This window comes from Cryptomeria japonica, chromosome 2 (assembly GCF_030272615.1).
Source record: "Cryptomeria japonica chromosome 2, Sugi_1.0, whole genome shotgun sequence".
Lineage (NCBI taxonomy): Eukaryota > Viridiplantae > Streptophyta > Pinopsida > Cupressales > Cupressaceae > Cryptomeria > Cryptomeria japonica.
In genome coordinates this window covers 576,126,343-576,147,804 of record NC_081406.1, presented here as the reverse complement: position 1 = coordinate 576,147,804, position 21,462 = coordinate 576,126,343, and the positions used below count along the sequence as shown (strand labels likewise).

At 35.2% G+C, this 21,462-nt stretch overlaps 1 protein-coding gene across 1 annotated transcript in view; it reads left to right on the top strand.

Annotated features, from left to right (window-relative positions):
- The window catches only part of LOC131050958 (nuclear matrix constituent protein 1), a 42,681-nt gene that overhangs the window by 11,986 nt on the left and 9,233 nt on the right, over positions 1–21,462 (top strand). The window contains exons 6-7 of the mRNA XM_057985284.1: positions 154–2,327; positions 2,422–2,707. Of these exons, the coding sequence (XP_057841267.1) occupies positions 154–2,327; positions 2,422–2,707 (2,460 nt within the window). The remainder of the gene's footprint in view (positions 1–153; positions 2,328–2,421; positions 2,708–21,462) is intronic.

The window sequence follows — 21,462 nt, the reverse complement described above, 5'->3', positions numbered from 1 at the left end:
ATCTATGGTTGATATCTTAAATTAGAAAATGTTAATCAGATCATTTTATTCCTTTGCTCTGTTCTAATATCATTACAAATATGTGGTGATCTTTTATCATCCTGACATTTCTATTGTAAATGGGACCTAATAATTTTCTCCCTGTAAGTGCAGGAGGAGATCCAAAAGCTTTTGGATGAGCATAAAGCTATGCTTGAAGCAAGGAAAATTGAGTTTGATGCTGAGCTTGAACAGAAAAAGATATCAGTAGAAGAGGAGCTGGAAAAGAGGAGAAGTACATTAGAGTTGTTAGAAGCAGATATCAATTTCAAAGAGGAAAAGATTAGTAAAAGGGAACAACAAATTGAAAAGAAAGCTGAAAAGTTGAAGGAAAAGGAGAAAGAGGTGGATGCAAGGTCAAAAGCTCTCAAGGAAAGAGAGAAAATCCTCAAAAGTGAGGAAAAGGAAATTACAATAGAGAAGAAGAAGCTGAATGGAGAAAGTGAGGAAATAAATAATGAGAAGCAAGAGCTTCAAAATTTGAAGGTTTCTCTGGAAGAAGAGAAACAACAAATTTTCAGTGAGCAGGAAAAACTTATAGTTACAGAAAAAGAGAGAAATGAGCTGCAGAAACTGCAAACTGAATTAAAAGAAGAAATTGAAAATTACAGAGCTCGAAAGCAGGAAATAGATAAAGAAGCAGAAGAGTTGAGATTGGAGAAAGAGAAATTTGAGAAAGAGTGGGAGTTTCTTGATGAGAAAAGAGATCAAGCGAAGAAGGAATTGACAGTGGTTGAAGAAGAAAAGAAGAGAATATCGAAATGGCTGCGAGATGAAGAAGAAAGATTAAAACAAGAAAAATCTGCACTGCAGGAACGAATTCAAAATGAGACAGAGGCTCTTCATCTTGAAAAGGAAGCTTTTGCAGCTATCATGCAGCATGAACGAGCAGAGTTGCTTGAGAGTATTCGAAGGGAGCAAGCAGATCTCATCCGAGATAGTGAACTTCACAGAAGTGATTTGGAGAATAATATAGGGAAGAGGCAAGAGGAGATTGAGAAGTTTTTGCAGGAAAAGGAAATTGGATTTCAAAAGGAGAGAGAGAGGGAGACACATACTATCAGTGCACAAAGGGAATTGGTATCCAAAGAAATGGAAGAGATGAGACTCGAAAGGAACAAGCTTGAGAAGGAAAGGCAAGAGATTAGCAAAAGTCGGCAGCATGCAGAGATTCAGCGGATTGAGATAAAAAAAGATATTGTAGAACTCCAACTCCAGAGAGAGAAGCTTAAAGAACAGCGAGAATGTTTGTCCAAAGAAAGAGAAGAGGTTTCAAGATTGGTTGAGCAGCTTGATAAATTGAAAGCAGAATTAAATATGAGTGAGGACGGTTTGGATCTGATTGCAAATAAAGGTGGAAATCATGGTACGGGGGATTTCAATGGCTTTTCTCAGGAAGGGGTCCCACAAAAGATTTTTGGCACACCTGCATCTGCATCTGCAAAGGGTGATCCTGAACCTTCTTCTGGAAGAATGGTTCGAAGTGCTTCAGGAACACCAAGCCGTTTGTCATGGTTGCAGCGATGTGCTACAAGATTTTTTAACCAATCGCCATCCCCTGAGAAAATGATTGACGGTACAAGACAAAAAGAAGAAACTGATAGATCACCTACAGTGGTGCCAGGAACTACTGGTGCAGAAAGTGAAAGAATGACTGGAGAAATTGTTGTAGGATTAGAAATTCAACCCACATTCTCAGCAGATGATCAGAATCATGATGGTGGAGTTGAAACAGAAGTAGATGCTCAGGATCAAGGTACAACCAAGTCTTCACCTGCTGTAAAATTTGACCATTCTCTGCCATCCCGATCCAAAGGAAATGGGTCCAAATCAAATGATAAATCAAAAGTGAAAGTTTTTAAAAGAACTCGATCCATGAAGGCTGTTGTAGAGGATGCCAGGGGGATCATTGATGTCCCTTCTGATCAGGAGAAAAATGAGTCTGAAAGTAGACAAGAACACCTGCAAAATCAATCTGAAGTTCCGGATAATAGGCAGGACAAGGAAGGAAGGCCAGGCGGAGACCAAACCAATTCTGCTCAAGAAGTTGATGACAGCAACAGGGAATCACTTGCTAATGATAAAAGATCGTCCAAGTCTGGAAGGAAAAGGCGACGTGGATATTCATCTAGAGTCACAAGTGAGCAAGATGCAGATGATTCTGAAATTCAGTCAGAGCTTTCTGCAGGAGGGCGCAGGAAAAGACGGCAACAAGGCACAGCAAATGGTGGTAGTTCAGGGTTAGGAACTCCTGGAGGAAAGCGGTACAATTTTAGGCATTCTACCATGTGAGTTGGCTGAATATGTGGAATTGAGCTTTTCTTGTTTATGAAATGTTGTGTGATTTTTTCTCTGATAATGCTCACCTTTGTGCATGTGTAGTGCAAGTTCTGTAGCCACTCAAGCTCTATCTATGGATGGTAAGGACAGGGTTGTTGCCCAACCTGAAGAAGAAGAGCCCAAAAATTTGCAAGGGACTTCATCAGGCAAGGATACAAAGGATAGCCAGCAAGATTCTTTAGATAAAACTGTAATGGTGCCTTCAGCCCAAGATAGTGACAACAATATTCCTCAAGGAGAGACACAGGACTCTCCAGGATGCCCTGATGGTGGTTTGGAAGATGCTGTTGAGGATCTTCAGGATGTTTTATCTCATGAACTTACTAAGGTATGCATTTAATTTTACACATAAGTTTATTAAGCACCAGTATATGAGACTGTTGTTTTGTATCCTTGCTTTATTTTTAGTATTATTTAAAATACTAATCTCATCCCCTTTGAAATCAATTTAGGACAAAATTATGGATCATGAATGAGATGTATAAGCTTGTCAACATGTAGAAGTTTTTAGATTGTGGGGATTTCCGTGTTCATTACAGTTTGGTTCTATACAGCATAACTGGAATTTGGGCAAGTAATTGCCAAGATCACAAGTTACTGGGTTCTTATCCCATAACCCCTGTACCGTATCCAGTTCATGATTCTGGGTTGGTTTGTGTTTTGAAATGGATGGGTTACATTCTAATTTTCGTATCCTGCTTCAACCAGGGAGAACTTGTGCTGATCATGCTTTTAAAAAAAATATGTAAAAGGAAAAAATCCTAAAAGGTAAATGTTTGTGAATCTCCAGGCTTGAATCTTCATATGTTATGTGTTTTCCATTAGTTATTTGATGTTTTTTGTTTAGCTAGAACTAATGTAAATACGCACTTTTGATTAGTACTTTCTTTATATTTTGACTTTTCTCATCCCTCTACAGTTTACAACACATAACCAATATATTGTGACAACTTCATTTGTTTTTACAGATTCAAATAATGAGTGTTCATCAATATGAATACACCTTATCATCCATTCATATGGTCATCTAGGAAGTATGACTGATAAATTATCTATGCTGAGAGGTGTAACTACGGTGGCAACAAGGGGTGGAGTGTAATGGTGTGGGCATGTAAAAAATTAAAACACAAAAGATATATATTTAAAAATCTAAAACTACAAAACAACTTTTAAATAACTAAATATAATTTTTTAAAAAAGAAGTAAAGAATGTAAATAAAACAAGGTAATTCTGAAGTAAAATAGATTAATTCTTAAGTAAATGAAATTTGTATAGATATTGTAAATACATCTATCAAAAAAATTAAAAATGCCAAGAGATCAATTTGGTGCTATTTTATTTAACCGAAAGTTTTTTTGGGAAATAAGTACTACCAAGGGGGTAGTTCCCATTTTATTATTGAAGAAAAGGGATGTTATATCTGCTCATTGAGCTCATATCCAACTGTCCAGGCTTACAGCTTAATGATGCCTACCAGCTTGTTTACTCGCAAAGATTGCTCATCGGCGAGCAGATTACCATAGTTGCTAATATGGTAATGGATAGTTTGCATATTACCACAGTCCACCCCTTCCCTAAAAAGTTGCAGATCCTCTACATTAATGGATTGGTGCTTGGTGGCTACTGCATTGAAGATCCCCACAATCTGACGCCTGCAAGCAATAATCTCCATTTTGGATATCGACAGTCAATGGATGAAAGGTAGGACTCAGGAGACTAGGAACAAGTCCCTGCACCAGCGATTTGTCACCCATCACTTTGACCAGATTGCAGAAGAAAGTCTTGTAGATCTTGTAGTCGTGAATATGGCTCGATGTCCAACACTTGGACCAACAGTGGCCCGGATGGCTGATATACCCTCATTATCTGTTATCTGAACAATCTTCTTGTTTGTGAAGCTGCATCCACTTTCTTTCAGGGACACTCAGCCTCAGTGATGCCTTTCTTTGCCATTCCTCCAATTCAAGGAAAAACTGCACATCCATACCACCCATATATTGACCGAAAAATCTGATATAAAATTATGACAAATCTGAGGGGATGCAACAAAACTACGGAAGTCTAAGGCAAGCAGATGCGACGGCGGTCCCAGTAAATTAGTGAATGCCACAATGCAGGACATATGCACGCATCCCCCAGTCTGAAAAGTACAATCATTTCTCGTACCTTATCCTTTTGGAGGCCAGAATTTCTCGTATGCTAGTTTTACTTTTGTATATATTTTGACTTTTGGATAAGCCAACATTGAGTATATATATATATATATATATATATTTTGAGCATTGAGTATATATATATTTTATAAGCATTCAGTATATTTCTAATTCCAATAAAGAAGACCATTTATTTGCATATGGTTTTTTATATTTATGTTTTATAGTTTAAATTCATTATTATTGTTTTTTAATTAAACAAGAATAGGAAACAATTTGAATAAAATAAAATAATTCTTAAACAGTTCTATAGTAAAATAAAAAATTCCTGAAGTAAATAAAAATATTTCTAAATGATTTAAATTTTTTTTTTTTAAAATAGTTCTAAAGTAAAATAAATTAACTCATAAGTAAATGAAGTAACTGAAGACTAATACCTCTTGGCTCTTTTTGGATAGATGTATTTAAGATATCTATGCTAGTTTTTATACACAAGGTCAGAAAGTAACATCAAGGTCAGAAAGTAACATCATCATGTCTTATTGATGGATTTTAGTTTAGATGTACCTTGCCCTCTTTTATGCACATGTACTCTTCTGCTTCAAAGAAGAAATACTCTTAATTGGATAAATCTTTAAGCCCAAAATTTTAAAAAAATCGGGACTCGGCAAAAAATCGAAAAAAATTGGGGCAATAAATTGGCAAAATTTATCGAACATTTGAAAATATATATTTTCTTAAAATATTTAAAAAAAAAACACATATACACTAAATTTATAGAAAATAATAACATATTAGAGAATTTCATTATATATAAATCATAAATTGAAACAAATACATATCATATACCAAAAAAAATGAAAAAAGTAAAAAGAAAAATAAATAAAATATAAATTTACCATAATAACTTTTGTGGGAATGTCAAACTTCTGAGCCCATTTTCAAAGTAAAATCTGGTGCTTTATTAAACTAGTGGATTCCACAATAAGAGATTGTCTACAGCCGTGTAGGAAGGGCTTCGATATTTTTTGAACAGAGTTTTGCCAAAATTTTTAACATTTTTTTTTTTTTTTTTTTAATAAAAAAGGGGGGGTAAAAATTTATTCAATCAATCCAAGTTACAGAACATAGGCCGAAGGCCCAAAGAAACACTACATACTCTTGTCCTCCAGTAACATCTGATCAATGATCTCACAATACTCAAAAGGTAACTCATCCCTACTATTAATATCCCATCTACCCACATTCTCTGAGGCCCACTTTGCCAGGCAATCTGCCACTCTGTTCCATTCGCGAGGGATATAACGAAAGGAGACAGAGTCCAAGTACCTACAAAGACTAAGAGTTTGTCTGGCCAAAGAGGCAAGTTGCCAACTAACATCTTCCAATTTCTGGTTATTCAACATATCCACAACCATCTGAGAGTCAGACTCACAGATAATCTTCCGCCACCCTAATGAGCATCCCCGCTCAATAGCAACCTTAATAGCCAGGGCCTCCATTAGATTATTAGAATGTTGACCCTTATAAACAGAGAGGAGAAAGACCACACCCCCATCATCACCTCTACCAATAGCCCCAATACCAGCATGACCAGGGTTCCCCCGCGAAGACCCATCCGTATTGATCTTCAGGATTCCCGTCTGGGGAGGAGACCACCTCCCATCTCGACTTACCCTTTGCTTACCATGACTCGGTCTTTTCCTGAGACTGCATCCCTGACAGCTATCTCCCAGATTCAGATTCCTCACAATAGCTTGATCTCCAGGATCTATATAGGCAGACATATCACACTTAGCATAAATCGTCTCCTGGAGCCTATTAAGAATTAGCTTCCACACTTGGGAGCTTCCAAGTTTGGAGCCACAAAAGATTCTGCGATTCCTTTCCAGCCAGAGGTTCCAGAGGATGAAGATCGGACCAACTAACCAAGCAGCCTGTAAGAAAGAAGTCTTCGCAGGAGGTCTGCCCAAGCTTTCCCAGAAGTCAATAAGAGAAGTGGCATGAATACAACCCTGACACCAAGCCTCCCACCATCGATGCCATATCTCTCTCGAAAAGGGGCAGAGGAAAAACAAGTGGGAGACACACTCCTCATTGTGCATACAAAGAATGCAAACAGAAGGTCCCTGAAAACCTCGTTTGCGTAGATTCTCCCAAGTGAGGCATTTCTTCTGAGCCAACAACCATAAGAAGAAGTTACACTTGGGCCACGAAAATCTGCTCCAAGCCTTCTTCCACCAGTGCACATCAGCTAGACCATGAAGGTTCCTGTCGAGAATTGCATAGCCTTGAGCCACTGTGAATTTACCTTTAGGACTTGGACTCCACGCCAAGCTGTCCCTCCCACTGAGAGAGCTGCAAAACCTATCCTCCAGAACTCTAGATAGAAGGGCTCGGTCCTCATCAACGCCACCCAACGGCCACTCCTGAGAGTCCTTCCAACAAGTCATCTCAACCGACCCTAGACGCTTGACAGCCTTAAAATGCTCCACCTTAATCCATCCAGCATTAATAAAAGTTTGGGAGAGGGGGAGAAGCTGGGGAAAACTAGAAAGAATGGGGGGATGACCATCCCATGAGTCCTGCCAAAACAAAGTATCCGAGCCTTTGTTACAAATCCAGAAGAGACCCTCCTTGACAAGTTGGGCACCCCTCTTAAGAGTATCCCAAATACAAGAGCCTTTACCCACCAAAGGAAGACGTGGAACCTCAGAGCAATCAGCACCAGGAAAGTACTTGTGGGTAAGAATCTTGGCCCACTCTTGATCTTGACTGTTACACCATCGCCAATACAGTTTAGCAGCCAAAGCCGTGACAACAAGCGCCATCGAGTGAAGCCCAAGACCCCCTGCCTGTTTCGGCCTGCACACAAAACTTTTAACATTATATCTTCACAGATTTTACTCATTTATATTTCGTTTCCTTATTTCACAGATATATTAGGCATGGCAAAAGTTTTCCTTTTCTTTTCTCTAGCATTCGCGTGCCTTGTCTCCTGCGCACATAAAACCTCTTTCTTTTGGGGATCAAGATAAATGCATATCGTGATAAAACTTTAGGGTTCCACTTAAAAACGAAATAACTTTTTTAACTGCGATTTTCATCATTGTAATTGGTCATGGGGATCGGTATGTGGGTATGATACACTGGTATGGCTAATTTTGGGGTGGGTGGTGTGGCTATGTTCATACAAAAAATATATAAAATTATAACCATATACATATTCCCAGCCTACAAAATAAGAATTGAATTCAAATGTGCTATGCATTTGCTAAACAAAAATATCATAAATATTACAAGTTTGAAATAATATAGTATACTGGTTGAAAACCCCTACAAAATAAGAATTAAATTCAAAATACCACATATTATGCATTTACCAGTCAAAAATTTCATAAGTATTACAAGTTTGAAATAGTAGTTACTATAGTATACTGGTTGTATAGAAATTTGTTAAACTCGAATGTCATTATGATTGATACTCATTGTTCAATATTATAATAATACAGTTAATAATCGGTGTAATAGGCAGTTAAGAGTCACCTTTAGTGGAACTGTATATATTGTTGCAATAAAACTAGGAACTAGTTTAGATGAAGTTAACATCACAAGATTCTTGTTCATGATTGAATTCCAATTTGGTGGTAAAAAAATTTAAAACAATTTGTCAATTTCATTAGCCTATTAAATTTGAGAAAATTTGTTATTTAATTCAAATAATGTAAATTTACAGTTTTATATTTATAAATATTAATCTTCAATTTTATATTTTTAATTTATTTGAATATAATATTTTAAATGTAAAATTTAAATTACTAATTTTTACCAAAATATGTTTACTTTATATATTTTAATAAGAATAAAATTAATTTATAAAATAACAAATATTAACAAGAAACTTACAATATGAAAGATTTTTTTTTCAACTCAAAAAAATGTGAAACCTAAAACGTTAAATGGGAAACAAATTATGAGATAATTCTATAATATTGTGAATATAAATCTGAGTATAATCTGATGATAAATTTTCAATAATGTGAATATAAAAATATACATTTATGAATGAATCTATACCTGATAGTGGTTCAGTCGTTAATACAAAATAAGAAAATTGATGTTGTTTAAAACTCATATAGTATAGCATTTTCAATGTTGTCAAGGTAAGGACACTTACCGAAGATTACAGGATTCTTTGTTACTTAGCAGAAGCTCCTGCGAATGCACTCAGAGATGCCAATAAATGCCATCAAATGAGCTTCAAATGGAAATGCAAGTGTTTTTCAATATCACTGTATATTATGAAAAAAACTAGAATCCTTACATGTTGGAATTGCTTGGGTATGTGGCGTCATGATTCCAAACTAATCTGGGTAAAAAAATCTGTGCCCTGGCTGAATCCACAGATGAATCGTACCCATGTTTGATTCCAAAAAGGATCATGCTTGGAAATGTGTAGGTTTTTGACCAATTCAGTAAAATAGGTAAGCAGAATGTATTACTGAATCATTCCAAAGACAAGATTGTCTCAATTCATGTTCAATTTTTAAAATTGCTCATGTCACAAAACTTCAGTTACACCTGTAATCATCTTTTTTTTTTTTTTGGTTTTTAAATTTGAATTGTAGTTTTCTGAGTTTTGAAATTTCACTGGCTGTTTTCCTATTCTGTTTTTTCTTGTCAAATTCTTGACATTTAGTTGCTGATTAGAATTTCTGGATTATATGCAGTAACTTACATGCTATCAATCTTCAATTCCCACAAACAAATTTTTATTTGGCTATCTTTATATATAAATTCGTAAATATGCACAAGCCAAAGCCACATTTAATTTTGGGTCCAAAAGTGAAGGGAGAGAACTGCCATACTTGATCCCTGTAGCCATACCAATACTAGGACTGGGATCTTTATCAAAATCACAATTAATTGTAGTTTATTAATACCCTGTACCAAAGTAAGGAATGACGAAATTCTTGGCAAATATTGAAAAGTGCATTAGATTGTTCATTATTTTCAGGTTAAATTATCAGTATTTTATTTGGTTGATTATTTTCTGATTTTGTATTATTGAAGTCCTTGATTACTTGCTGAGTAGAATTTGTACATCATTGTTTTTGCATGCAATAGCTTTTATGCTATCATTCTTTACTTCCAAATGTTTAATTAATTTGCTCATGCATATTTGTAATAGGAATGTAATTTTGAGTTTCTATTTTGAAGATAATTTAACAGCGATAAAATTAATTAGTGATTATCTGGCCTGAATTTGTGGCTTGTCAATACTTGTGCCCAGTTCGCATTGTACAGTCTTTTACTTTTTCCTTTTTCTAAGTCGCTGGTTTGGGTATGTGATCAGGTTCAAGGTTTGAATATGTTGGTACGATGTTGTTTTCCCCTAGTTTAGTATGTCTGGGTATGACTGTACCACATTAAAAAAATACCCATAGTTTTGCAAAAAAAATAAAAAGTAAATTTGAAAACACATTTGATATTTGATACTATGATAGTTATATAGATAATTGTAATTCAATGTATTATAATTTATCGTATATGCCAAATAATTACAAGATATGTATGTTACTGGAAACATGTGAAATTTGTGTGGATCTGGATCAAATGGAAGTGGGAGTGCATGTCCTGTGATATGTTACTTGGGGCAGTAGGGGTATACCTTGGTTGTCTAGTGACATGCTTCGATTCTCCTAGCCATGCCCATAGACTCAATGACGGGGTTTGAGGAAAACAATGTTTATTTTTACATTAGAAAATGCATTTTTAATTTAAAATTTGATATATTGTGTATAATCTATATTGTTATTAATATATACCATAATACATATTACTGACAATATATATCAAATATATTATTACATAATTTTTTTGGCTGTAAACCTGGGTTAGGCTTCCAAGGGCCACAAAAATGGTGTCTATGTGCAGGTTCTAGTAACTAATGGCTCACCAGATCCAATCCATTAATATAGGATTGTCCTTATTGTTTCTAGCAATGTAATCAAATTAAAATCATATCAATACACTATTTCAAAGTGGATGATCTGTGGCTCATTAGATGTGTACAATTGCAAGGATCTTTTTTCTTTTTCTTCACCTTAGTCTACTCATATTCCTGAGTAGTATCTGAAGTATCAATATGAGGATCATCAATACATCCATGTGATGCTTCGAAAATTATGGCTTCAGCTCCAAGGCCTCTAACTTAAATAGAACACTAATCAACATGTGAGAATTATGCAAGCCTAAGTTGTTTTCACTACTTGAAAAGAACCAACTTCCTTGTGCAATGGAGAAGATGGAACTAATAGGAAGATCACCTCTAAATCTTTGATAATCACCCAAATCTTTATTTTCCTCATCTAGAGGAACTAACCTATTGAGATGGGATTTTGCCCTGATTTCTTTATGCTTTTGATTTCTAACACTCACCCCAAAGTTGAACATACTCTCACAATAAAGTTGAACATACTCTCACAAAACAAAATTTGAGGATCAGAAAGCTACTGGCACTTGGGTAAATAGTAATTTCCCCTTCTCGAGAGGGTCTCCAGGTGTGGAAGATTTGTCAATTTGGTCCAAAATTTGTAAAATTTATAGATCAGGGCAGGGTTGGTTGAAAAATCTTCCTTCATAGGAACATCCATATCCAACAAAATTTTCAACACACCTTTGTTTGTGTTATGACTCGAATCCATGTTAAGATTGTTGGAGTCAATAACCTCACCTAATGCACAACCAAAGGGGTAGAGGGATGAGGCTTTGTTTGTGAGTCCTTGCGTGGAATTGGGAAGTTGTGGGCATTTATTAGAGCAAGAATAACCTAAATTTTATCCATCATCATTAGTGTAAGCATTCAATCTTCTAGGGCATGAACTTGCACAATAATCATGCTAAAAAGCCTCACGCGAAAGAGAGAAGGATTCTTCAAACCTTTCTTAGTAGGACACATAGGTCTAGGTGAGGCGAAATGGACCAAAATCTCCCTACCATCCACATAGTTCTTTGATGGATTTCTTTGCATCTTTGGAATTCTAAAAACAAACACAAGAAAAACTTTGTGTCACCCAATGTCCTAATCCCTTGGCATGCAATAGTTTGTAATACTACCAAAAGGATTACATAAATTTATTAGTTTGTCTCTCTCATTCAAATAGGAAAGGTTTGGATAAATCGCGTAAGTGGCTCTGCAAATTTTCTTGATGGAGGTTTTTGCTAGAATGCGAGACTCATTATAGCCCTACTTGAATTGTTATTATTATACATACCATAAGCATCTTGGGATTTTTTTGTTGCATCGGTATACTCAAACTTGCTACTTAGCAAAATAGTAAATACAATAAAAAATTTGCATCTTGCACTCCATTGAAATTGTCCAAGTCATCTCAATTGAACCACAAACAATTGCAGTTGCACTCCTGTTAGCGACATCACATGTACGAGCCTTGCCATCATTTGATGTGACTTTGATAAGCACTAAAACTAAGTTATTGATATGGGTACGGATATGAGAACTGGGTATGCTGGTATCAGCAAATTTTTTTTGCCCTCGGGTATGGTATGTGTGTGTGTACACAAAAAAAAATGAAGGAAATATACAAATTTGTAAAACTAAATACATTTGATAGTATGATGCTTCATCATTGATCAATGCCAAATGCCAAAATGGTTGTGATAAAGATAAATATTAAATGCCAAGTGATAGTTAAATCATTATTATTTATCTTTATCAATTGTCATTTAATAGTGATAATTTTAGTTGTCTAAGTTCTTAATTCTGGTCTCCACTTCCAGCCCCCCTCATTGTAATCAATTTCTTATATGATAAGAGATCCCAATAACTAGTGGGTGTTTGTGAGTGGAGACCCTAATGGGTTTGTTAGATGTGAGAAAAGCCCAACGATAGAGGGGTTGCATGGGAACAAATTTTTTTTCAGAGAAAATGAGAAAAGAGAGTGAAGAGAGCAAAATGGTCTTTGTATTGGGTGAAATGATGCTTTTAAGGGCATTTTAGGGTTTTTGGATGCAAAATAAAGTCAAAATGTTAATATTTTGTTACATTTTGGCACTCATCGCCTTTGGGTATGCCTAGGGTACCGAGTATGTACACTGGGCATACCCAGATGCCCGGGTACGTACCCTAGGTGAACATGTATCTCGATGTACTTAGTAGAGGTGCGAGAGGCCATAAGGGTGTACCTGGTAACTTAGCTCTAAAGCATATACACCAAATTTGCCACTCAGGGTTATGTCCAATTCTTCAACCCTCTTTGTAGTCAACTTCCTTATGTGATGGAAGGCACAAGTTGGAATGAACAGAGACCAAATCTTTTGCGTTTTCTGCAGGCAACTAATTGAGCTTAATTGGATAAAGAAATACGAACTCCAATTAAAGAGAAGAAGAGTAATCAACTTGTTGAAATTAAAGACAATGTCAATAGAACCTATAATGACAAACAATAAGAAGAATGCTAAAAAATAAGAAGTGCTCACTTGTGATAGAGTTTTGATTGCAAGAGGTTGGAGGTACATATAACCTTGCCCATGGAGGTACCACCACGTATGAACATCTCTCTTTAGCTGATAGGCTATGTATGGTGGGCATTACTTACTGGAATTTAGTATTCTCACGTCAGTTTACTGACACTGGGAAATATTTCCGTCCACTTGGTACACTGGTAGTTCAAACCACTTTATCTCCACTACTTACAATCTGATCATCTTTATCCTCACCGCCTTAAACACTATCAGCAAGGCTTAACTGCCATTTGGACAACTAAAAATCAGTTTGCCTGGCATTGTAACAGTTATCTTAAAGCCGATACTTAATGTATTCTGTATTGAGATCCATAAATATATCTCTGCCGTGTTTATTTCGATGCCATGATCCTAGATGATGTGGACTATGATCTGCTTGCTCTTGGACCGGACGAGTACGTATATTCGACAGCAGTAGCTCTTTATATGCCTCTGTATTGATCCATTATTTTCAACTTCCTGCTCTTTTTCTTTTCTGACTCAAGGATTTTGCAATCTTATGGGTTTTTGTTATCTAACAGCTTATCTATACTTGACTATCAACCTGTTAGGATTGGACCTGACGATTCCACACATTTTGTCTTTTGCAGTCTTCTTTGCTTCTGATTCTGATTCATCATTTCCTCTTCTATTTCGTCAGTTTTCTCTTATGTTTCCATTTCATACATTTCATCATTTGTGCTTGCCTCTGTTCTTAAATCACTCAACTCATCTTCCATGGTCATTTCAAAATCTCCTTCAGCGACAATTTTTGCAAATAACATGGGCAGAAATTTCTGGGTTTTAGATGCACTGAATTCGAAACAGTGTTACCTCCATAAACCCTAGATGGAAGAAGCCTATGCTTTGAACAGATGGCTTACATCGATCCTAAGATTTAGGGCTTCATGGGAAAATAATCTTTCCGTTAGTGTTAATCCAGGGTAATTAGGCAAATATAATAAATGAGCCTGGATTAATTAATCTTATACTTCAGAGATAATTAGCATCCATATTTCCATTAAGTGTTAATCTAGGGTAATTAGGCAAATATAATAAATCAGCCTGGATTAATTAATCTTAGCCTCTATATTATTTAATGTTACACTGATGATTATTTCGTTATCAATAAATTATTTGACACAAATGAAAAATTATTATTTTTTCCTATTTGAACATTTTGGAAGGGCTGGGTATAAAGTGAACCTTTTGTCATCATGAATTATGCACAGAAAATTGTTTCCCATAACTGTTCACTATAGTTGAGCATTTGGATCAATATATAGTTTTACGTCTGTAGCCTGTCAATAATCTCATGCCAAACACAGTTCCTCCAAAATGCAATTCACAGACAGATAGATCATTGAACAATACCGTTTTTATATTGCAGCCTGTTTTCAAATCTGCTAATAACATTGATGAAAAATTATTTTGATCTCCCTTGGGTAGACATGTCCAGAACTAATATTATATATTTAAAATTTTTGTATCTCTGTATAACATATTGGATTTACACTTGTACCATCTGGCTGTAGATTCTCATTCATCCTTATTTATTGTCAAATATTGAAGTGACATTTTTGTTTGAAATATAGTATTTTGGGTTTGCATATAATACTTGTGCTCTACTCACAACACATATGACAGGAGAGCATAAAAATTATCAGATTAAGTAGCATAAAGACTTAAAGACTTGATTCAATGTTCTTTGATGGTGACCATCGACAATGAAGTATTAATTCTTCAATATTGAGGCATGTTTTGTTGCTCTTGTAAGTTTCAACTGATTTCTTTCTTCTGCTCTCAAATTTGTGCACAAGAAGCAAACAGCATAAATAAAACCACTGTAAATAAGAAAGCATGGATATTTTCATTTAAAGTAGACACAAATTGCATTTCCCCAAAGAACAAATGATTTTACATCAGCCTAGTATACAAATAAAAGGAAAAGTTCTCCATACATATGTAGGGTAGTCTTGTTCATAGACAGTGTTGTTCATGGCATCCACACCACCTCAACCCCATCCATCACCCCTGTGAATGTTCTTAAAATTTGTAGGTGAGTGGGGATCTATATGCATGGAGTTCAAAAATTACTGGTCAAAATTTAAAAGGTTGAGCTTCCTATCAGTATGTGTTCTTTCATGGCATCAGTGCCCCTTTACTTTTTTGAATACACGTGAAGAAACGGGCTTTTTATTCTATTATGATGCTGCAGTCCCTTGGAACTGGCACTTTCTTTTGATTTCAGTTTATTATATTTTACATTACTTAAAATAATATAACTCTACATATGTTATATCATTATTTAATAAAGTACTTAAACATTCAACTATAAATCTTCTGTCAAATTTATACTTTATGATTTACAATCGGTGTAACCATTGCACCTCCTTTCAGTGCAAGTGCTAGTATACTTATTTTGAAGAGCACACTACCATGATTAAGCGATGAGATGAACTTGTCAATCTTAGTCATAACATTATCCTCTATTTATGGATTTGAGAAGATTCTTTGGAATGTTTACTTGTACTGCCATTTTTCCAGGCAAAAAATGGTATCTCCATGTGGCAAATTTTAGGATACAATGCAAAGGGTGTAGTCATCTCGTACCAATGGTCAACAGTGTTTTTTTCACCTATAGGAAAAATTATTTCTTTAGGATCATTCTCCTTTTGTACTATTATGGCATTTATTTTCTTCATGGAGACCATGCCTTTAGATAGTTTTCCCAAACACAGCCAATTCGTATCAACAAGCTTGATCATACTCATGATGAGCTTGGTGAAAATCAAGATGTAATACACACAAGCCGACCAATCATCATTTAAGATGAGTGATGGTTTTATAAATGACCATAGTATTCAATCCCTCGTGCACCTTCACATGTCATCTTATGGTGATTGTCAGTGATGAGCCGTGACAACCTAATGTGTGTGAAAAAGAACAATTAAGATTTTAAAAAGATTATTATGTCATAAAAACTATTATTTAAAAGTTTCTTTCAAACTCCAGATAAACTAAAAAATAATAAAATGTTGAAATTTAATGAATTTACCTTCAACAACTCCACCCACCCTACTTGTGTGCCAATCTTTTGCACCATCAAGTTGGACAGTGGATGGTGCGGTGTTTAAAAAATGTGTTCATATCTTCCTTAACCAAAGCACCTATTGCTACCTGACGATCTCTGGCATTATTTTTGTGATTTGGACAATTTTAAAAAGATAACTTTGCATCCCTTACAATCAAATGCCTTTAAAAACGTTGGCTCTTTACGGGACATTGTGAGAACATTTACTGCAACCTGGTTTTTAACAAATTCTACATTCATTAGAAACAGTGGATATTCTTGTTTCAATGTAGGAGTCCTAATTGGTTTTGTTGTTTTCTTGACATTTTTTTTTCTTTTACCAATAAGGTGGTTTACACATTCTCACACTTAGGACTGTATTCAGAGGGTGTTTGATTGGTTGTTATCTCCATATTCCACCAATATGGTGATATCACTAGGTAGAAATGATGACCATTAGTATAAATGCAAAGCACAATGTATTCATTTGCATTATCCTTCAACTCATTTGAAATGCCTTATCAAATGTGCTTCTTTCGTGGGAATAGTTCTTGGAAAGACGGTGTCTCCAAGAAAAGATGTGTGGCAGCCATTATTGGAGGAGCCCTTGTAGGTTCTGTGATGCATTTTTTCACTAACAGGTGAAATCTTAATTTTTCTTTCTTTATCAGCTTCTTTTTCTGTAATATATGCCATACTTTGTTCCTTTGGCAGCCTCTTCTTGTTTGAACCTTGAAATTATTATAGCACATATATGAGCTGTCAGTTGACTATATAAGCTCTTATACTAGATCTACGGTGACTACAAAGCCAAAGAAAATTCCTACTTTCTGGAAGGTCAGTCATCATAGCATATCTTCATAGAGGTGATGCTTGATCATATTCGAATTATCTATTTGCCCTTGGGCCTATTGAACTTGAACTTGCAGCTGAGCTCTCTAACTTGTATTGGCAGCCATTTTGAATGATTTCTGTTATAAGGAATATTAAAAAGTTTGAAACTGTAACCTCATGATAGTATGTTAACGTAGAAAAATCAAACAAAAAACAAAATAAAAAAGCAACAACTCTACATTATGTCAAAAAGTAATAAAAATAAGAATCATTTAAAAAAATTTCAAAATATTTGAATAAACCAAAAAACTTACAAAATACTAACCTTTTAATTGATAAATCTCCTGTGTGCAAGCTAATTTGCTCTTGTAGCACCCAGCAAATGTCTTTACAATCCTTCACCTTTGAAAAAACCAAGAAGCTGTAGAAATGCAAAATGGCAAATTGGAATGCTATTGAAGGTTTATGTGTACTGTGATTGTGAAATAAAGTAAAAAGAAGTGTGTTGTGTCACTTTTAGGGTTTTCAATTATGTCTTAGATTACTTTATGTTAGGAAAATGCATTTTTTAATGGAAAAATATTAAAATAATATTGTATCTATTCTATAATGGTCATCTTAGTTGTCAACTCATTTAGCTTTTTTGTTCGTTTAGTGCTTTAAGTTCAACTATTTCTTCTTTTATTAGAACACACAGCTTTTTAATTTTTAGGTTTTAGGTTTTTAGCTTCGTGTTGAAACTTCAGTTTAACGGTTTGTTCTTTTTAGAACACTGTCTTGTAAACCTCTATATATATGTTGTATATTCGTAAATATATTCATCCGATTGTTTATTCAATTATTTTTCAAAAAAATCATATTTAAGAAAATATATCAATGTTTGGTGTTTGTGGGTTCTCCTAGGTTCAACAATTTTTTTGGCATAATTTGCAGCTAAGTTTCGGGGATGGGATTGTTATTGAGTGCTTCACACCCTTAGCCTGCATATGCTAACTCAACCTTTTAGTTTGTAAGAAACAATAAACATACATAATAATGAATGGTTGCAAAATACCATTAATTTTCAGTATTACATGAATATCAAATTGTGCTTTTGTGGAGTCTTATAATGTTGGTATGGTAATGGATTATTTTCTATACTTTTTTAATTTCCCATGTTATTTTTTTAGCTTAATTATGCTTACAAGGGTATTACATTTGAGTTTCCATTGGCCACCCTGCCGTTGGAATTGTATTATAGTCGATTATAACATAACATCTTATGGTACAGATCCAACCCAAACAAACAATGACAGCCATATATGCACACACAGAGTATACAAAACCACTACTGTATTTGCGTGCTATTACCTAAATATTACACAATTCTTTTGTTTCAGGTGGGATCTGAACACCATACACATAAAAGATGTATTTTTAGACATTTCTTTACAGTTAGCCTCTGTTATCCATTCACTGATTTTTTGGATGTACAACTATCAACTCCTTTTCCCTTACTTTTAATATATGAGAGGAAATCTTCCTCTGAAGAAGGATACAACACTGAATTTCCCTGGTACTCTGAGCACTTAACATTATTAATTGATGATATTTACAGATTAAGAATATCCTCTATATTCATTTCTAAACAACAAAATATTGTTCTCTTACCTTTCCTTGTTTCTCTACCTGAAACTTCTCTTGCATCTCCAGCCAGCTGCGTTTCTCCGAAATGCCAATAGCAGTTCTAGAATGCACATTTATTAAAGTAGGAGAACATTTTGGCTTTTCCTTTGCTTGATCTTCTAGATTGCTAGGAGTAGCAACAAGCTAATGTTGTGGAGTGTCCTTCTTCCACTAAGGTGAATGGCCAAGGTTGCTTCCTGGGCATTGAGGAATCTCCTCAGCAAGTTGACCCACTACAAAACAATTTTACAAACAAAAAAAATGTTTTACCATGTTTAAAGTCTGTTTAAATGCTTATATTCCTTCCTTCAGGACAATATCCAAAGGAAGATCCTGAGGCAGATCCATTCCTGCTTAAATCCTAGCTGTAGAAATTAGTGTATGCCTTGAGTTTTAACTTTTAGGAGATACAGATGGAAGCCAAAAATGGAGAGGGAGATTTGGCATTCTTATGCAGAACGGTGAGAACTTGATTTTTTTTTTTGTAAACTGGTTAAATCTGGATACCAAGGTTTCAAGAATAGGGATGCTGTATTCCAAGAGGAGGGTGCTTTCTCTTAAATACTTCTCCAGTTCTTCTGGCTTACAAAGAATCACATATGATCACAAAGAATCCTTGCAGACTTGGATAGATCTCAGATTCTCAACCAGAGCTTCCAATAATGGCTGCCAGTTTTGCAAAATCCATTTGTTCAAATCTGGGAGATTGAGTCAAATAGAGTAAAATGTGCCTTTTAGCGCCATGTACATGTGATGCTTTATCTATTTTCGTACCTCCTCGTGCAACTCCAGGAATTCCCTCTAACAATTGCTTTATCTATTTGCCTTAATCTCTCTAACAATTGCTGCATATGAATAGGAATTCCCTTGCTTTCAAATGTTTCCTTTCGGCAATGCTGCCAATCCCATCTTTTTTGTTTGGTGTTGCAGGCACTACATTACCTGCATCCTATGTCACAGAATACGGCGATTTTCATGGATGAGGTTCAAATTTAATCAAATTTCAAACTGTAATAAAAAAATCATTCAAATTCAGCCATAAATTCGGCCATAAAAAAATTCTGCTAAAAAGTGGGCAGACGGCAGAATAACTTTTACAAAAACTACAATTTTGAAATAAAGTAATCCAATACAATGACACTTTTGTATATAAAAGAAATAGCAAGTTCCTAGAATAAAAGGGTGGTTTCCTGCACGCTAAGATTCAATTTAACATGGTCCCCAGCTGTGGCTATATAAAGGCCAGACAGAAAATAATAACTTGCAAGCTCACATTGAACTATCACCTAGTAAAAATTCCTTAGAGAAATGCAGGTGTCAAGTGCACTTCCTTCTGCAGGTTCAAAAGGGATTCCGCTGTACATAGCATTAGGCATATCATATATGATCACTAGCATTACTGAAATTTCTATGTTTCTTATGGTTTATATTTTATAAATGTGCCATCTTTTTATAATAACTTCAAATCTATTTAGCAATGTTAAGCTATTTTGATAATTTATTAGAAGTATACATATATTTAAATATAAACAAAATTATACAAGGCGAATTTTATCTGAATTTTTTTTTTTTCAAATTTTTCCCTCGTCGAATTTCATGGCTGTCGAATTCGAATTCGAATTCGAACCTTGTGACTTAGCCTGCATCTATAACTGCTTCCTTTGCTTGGAAAAACTCCTTCAGATTCTGGTTTAAACATTCTCGTGCCTGACATCCCAGATGACTGGCTTCCTTATCTATGGCCCAGCATATTCTTGCTTTCCCACAGACTGCATCACCACCAGACTGGATAGCAGTGCTTCTTCTGGTATCACTACCTGATCAGGGTTTCCTTTATTGCTATCCATCCTCGACAAATCCTTCCAAAATCTTTCATTTGAAGGCGATCCACTTGAGTTATTTGTAGTGTAAATGTAGAAATTCTGATAAAAGGACAACGATTTTACTTTTTGCCACAAGGTTCATCATATTGGATAGTTAATTGCTTGTTGATTGTAAAAAATGGAAAGAACTTAAAGAGGTTGTTTTGTTGTCAGCATTAATTACCATGCCAATTTTGTTTTGATTCAAACCAAGGGTTACTAAGTAGTGAATATCTCTGTATCACTGTACCATGGGGACGTGTACCCCCCCTCCCCCCGTTTCCAGGATGGGGACTTCTTTGGGACATGGGGATGGGATCCCACCGAACTTCCATTGCTGACAAGATGGCAGGGATGGCAGCACGTCTTGGGGACTACCAACAGTCCCCTGGGTGTTTCGGGGATTCCTAGGAGTCTTCCATAGCCCCCACATGGAAACTTGGTCGTCAAGCAAAAAATGATGAATTTTTTGTGAAAATTGTATCATTGTCTTATGCTTTCAGTTATATTTCATGTATATATTGGCAGAATGTGGAGAGTGGTTTCAAATCTTTTGGAGTTATAATGCAGTTCTCTAGGAGTTATGATGCATATTCTAATATTCTACTGTCAACATAGAACAAGATATTGAACATTGAATATGTACAGAATCAGTTCTAAGAGATTTCCACAACGTGATCCGAAATGTTGATGCAAAAATCTTTCACACAATCGAATCAAAAAGCCTGGTTTGTTTCATGACCAGAACAACTTTGACATTCATCTTTATTAGATACAGATTTCTTACCAAGAATTGTAGTTGCCATGTTTGAAAAGTCTGGTCACCAGGGAGAAAATTTAGTAGGTTCGGGCTTTTGGTAATGGTTTGCACCTTATTAGTACAATAAATAAATAAATAAGTTTAACAATTGAATTAAGAAGAAATAGTATATATTTCTAGAAGAAAAATTAAATGTGCATGAGAATTTA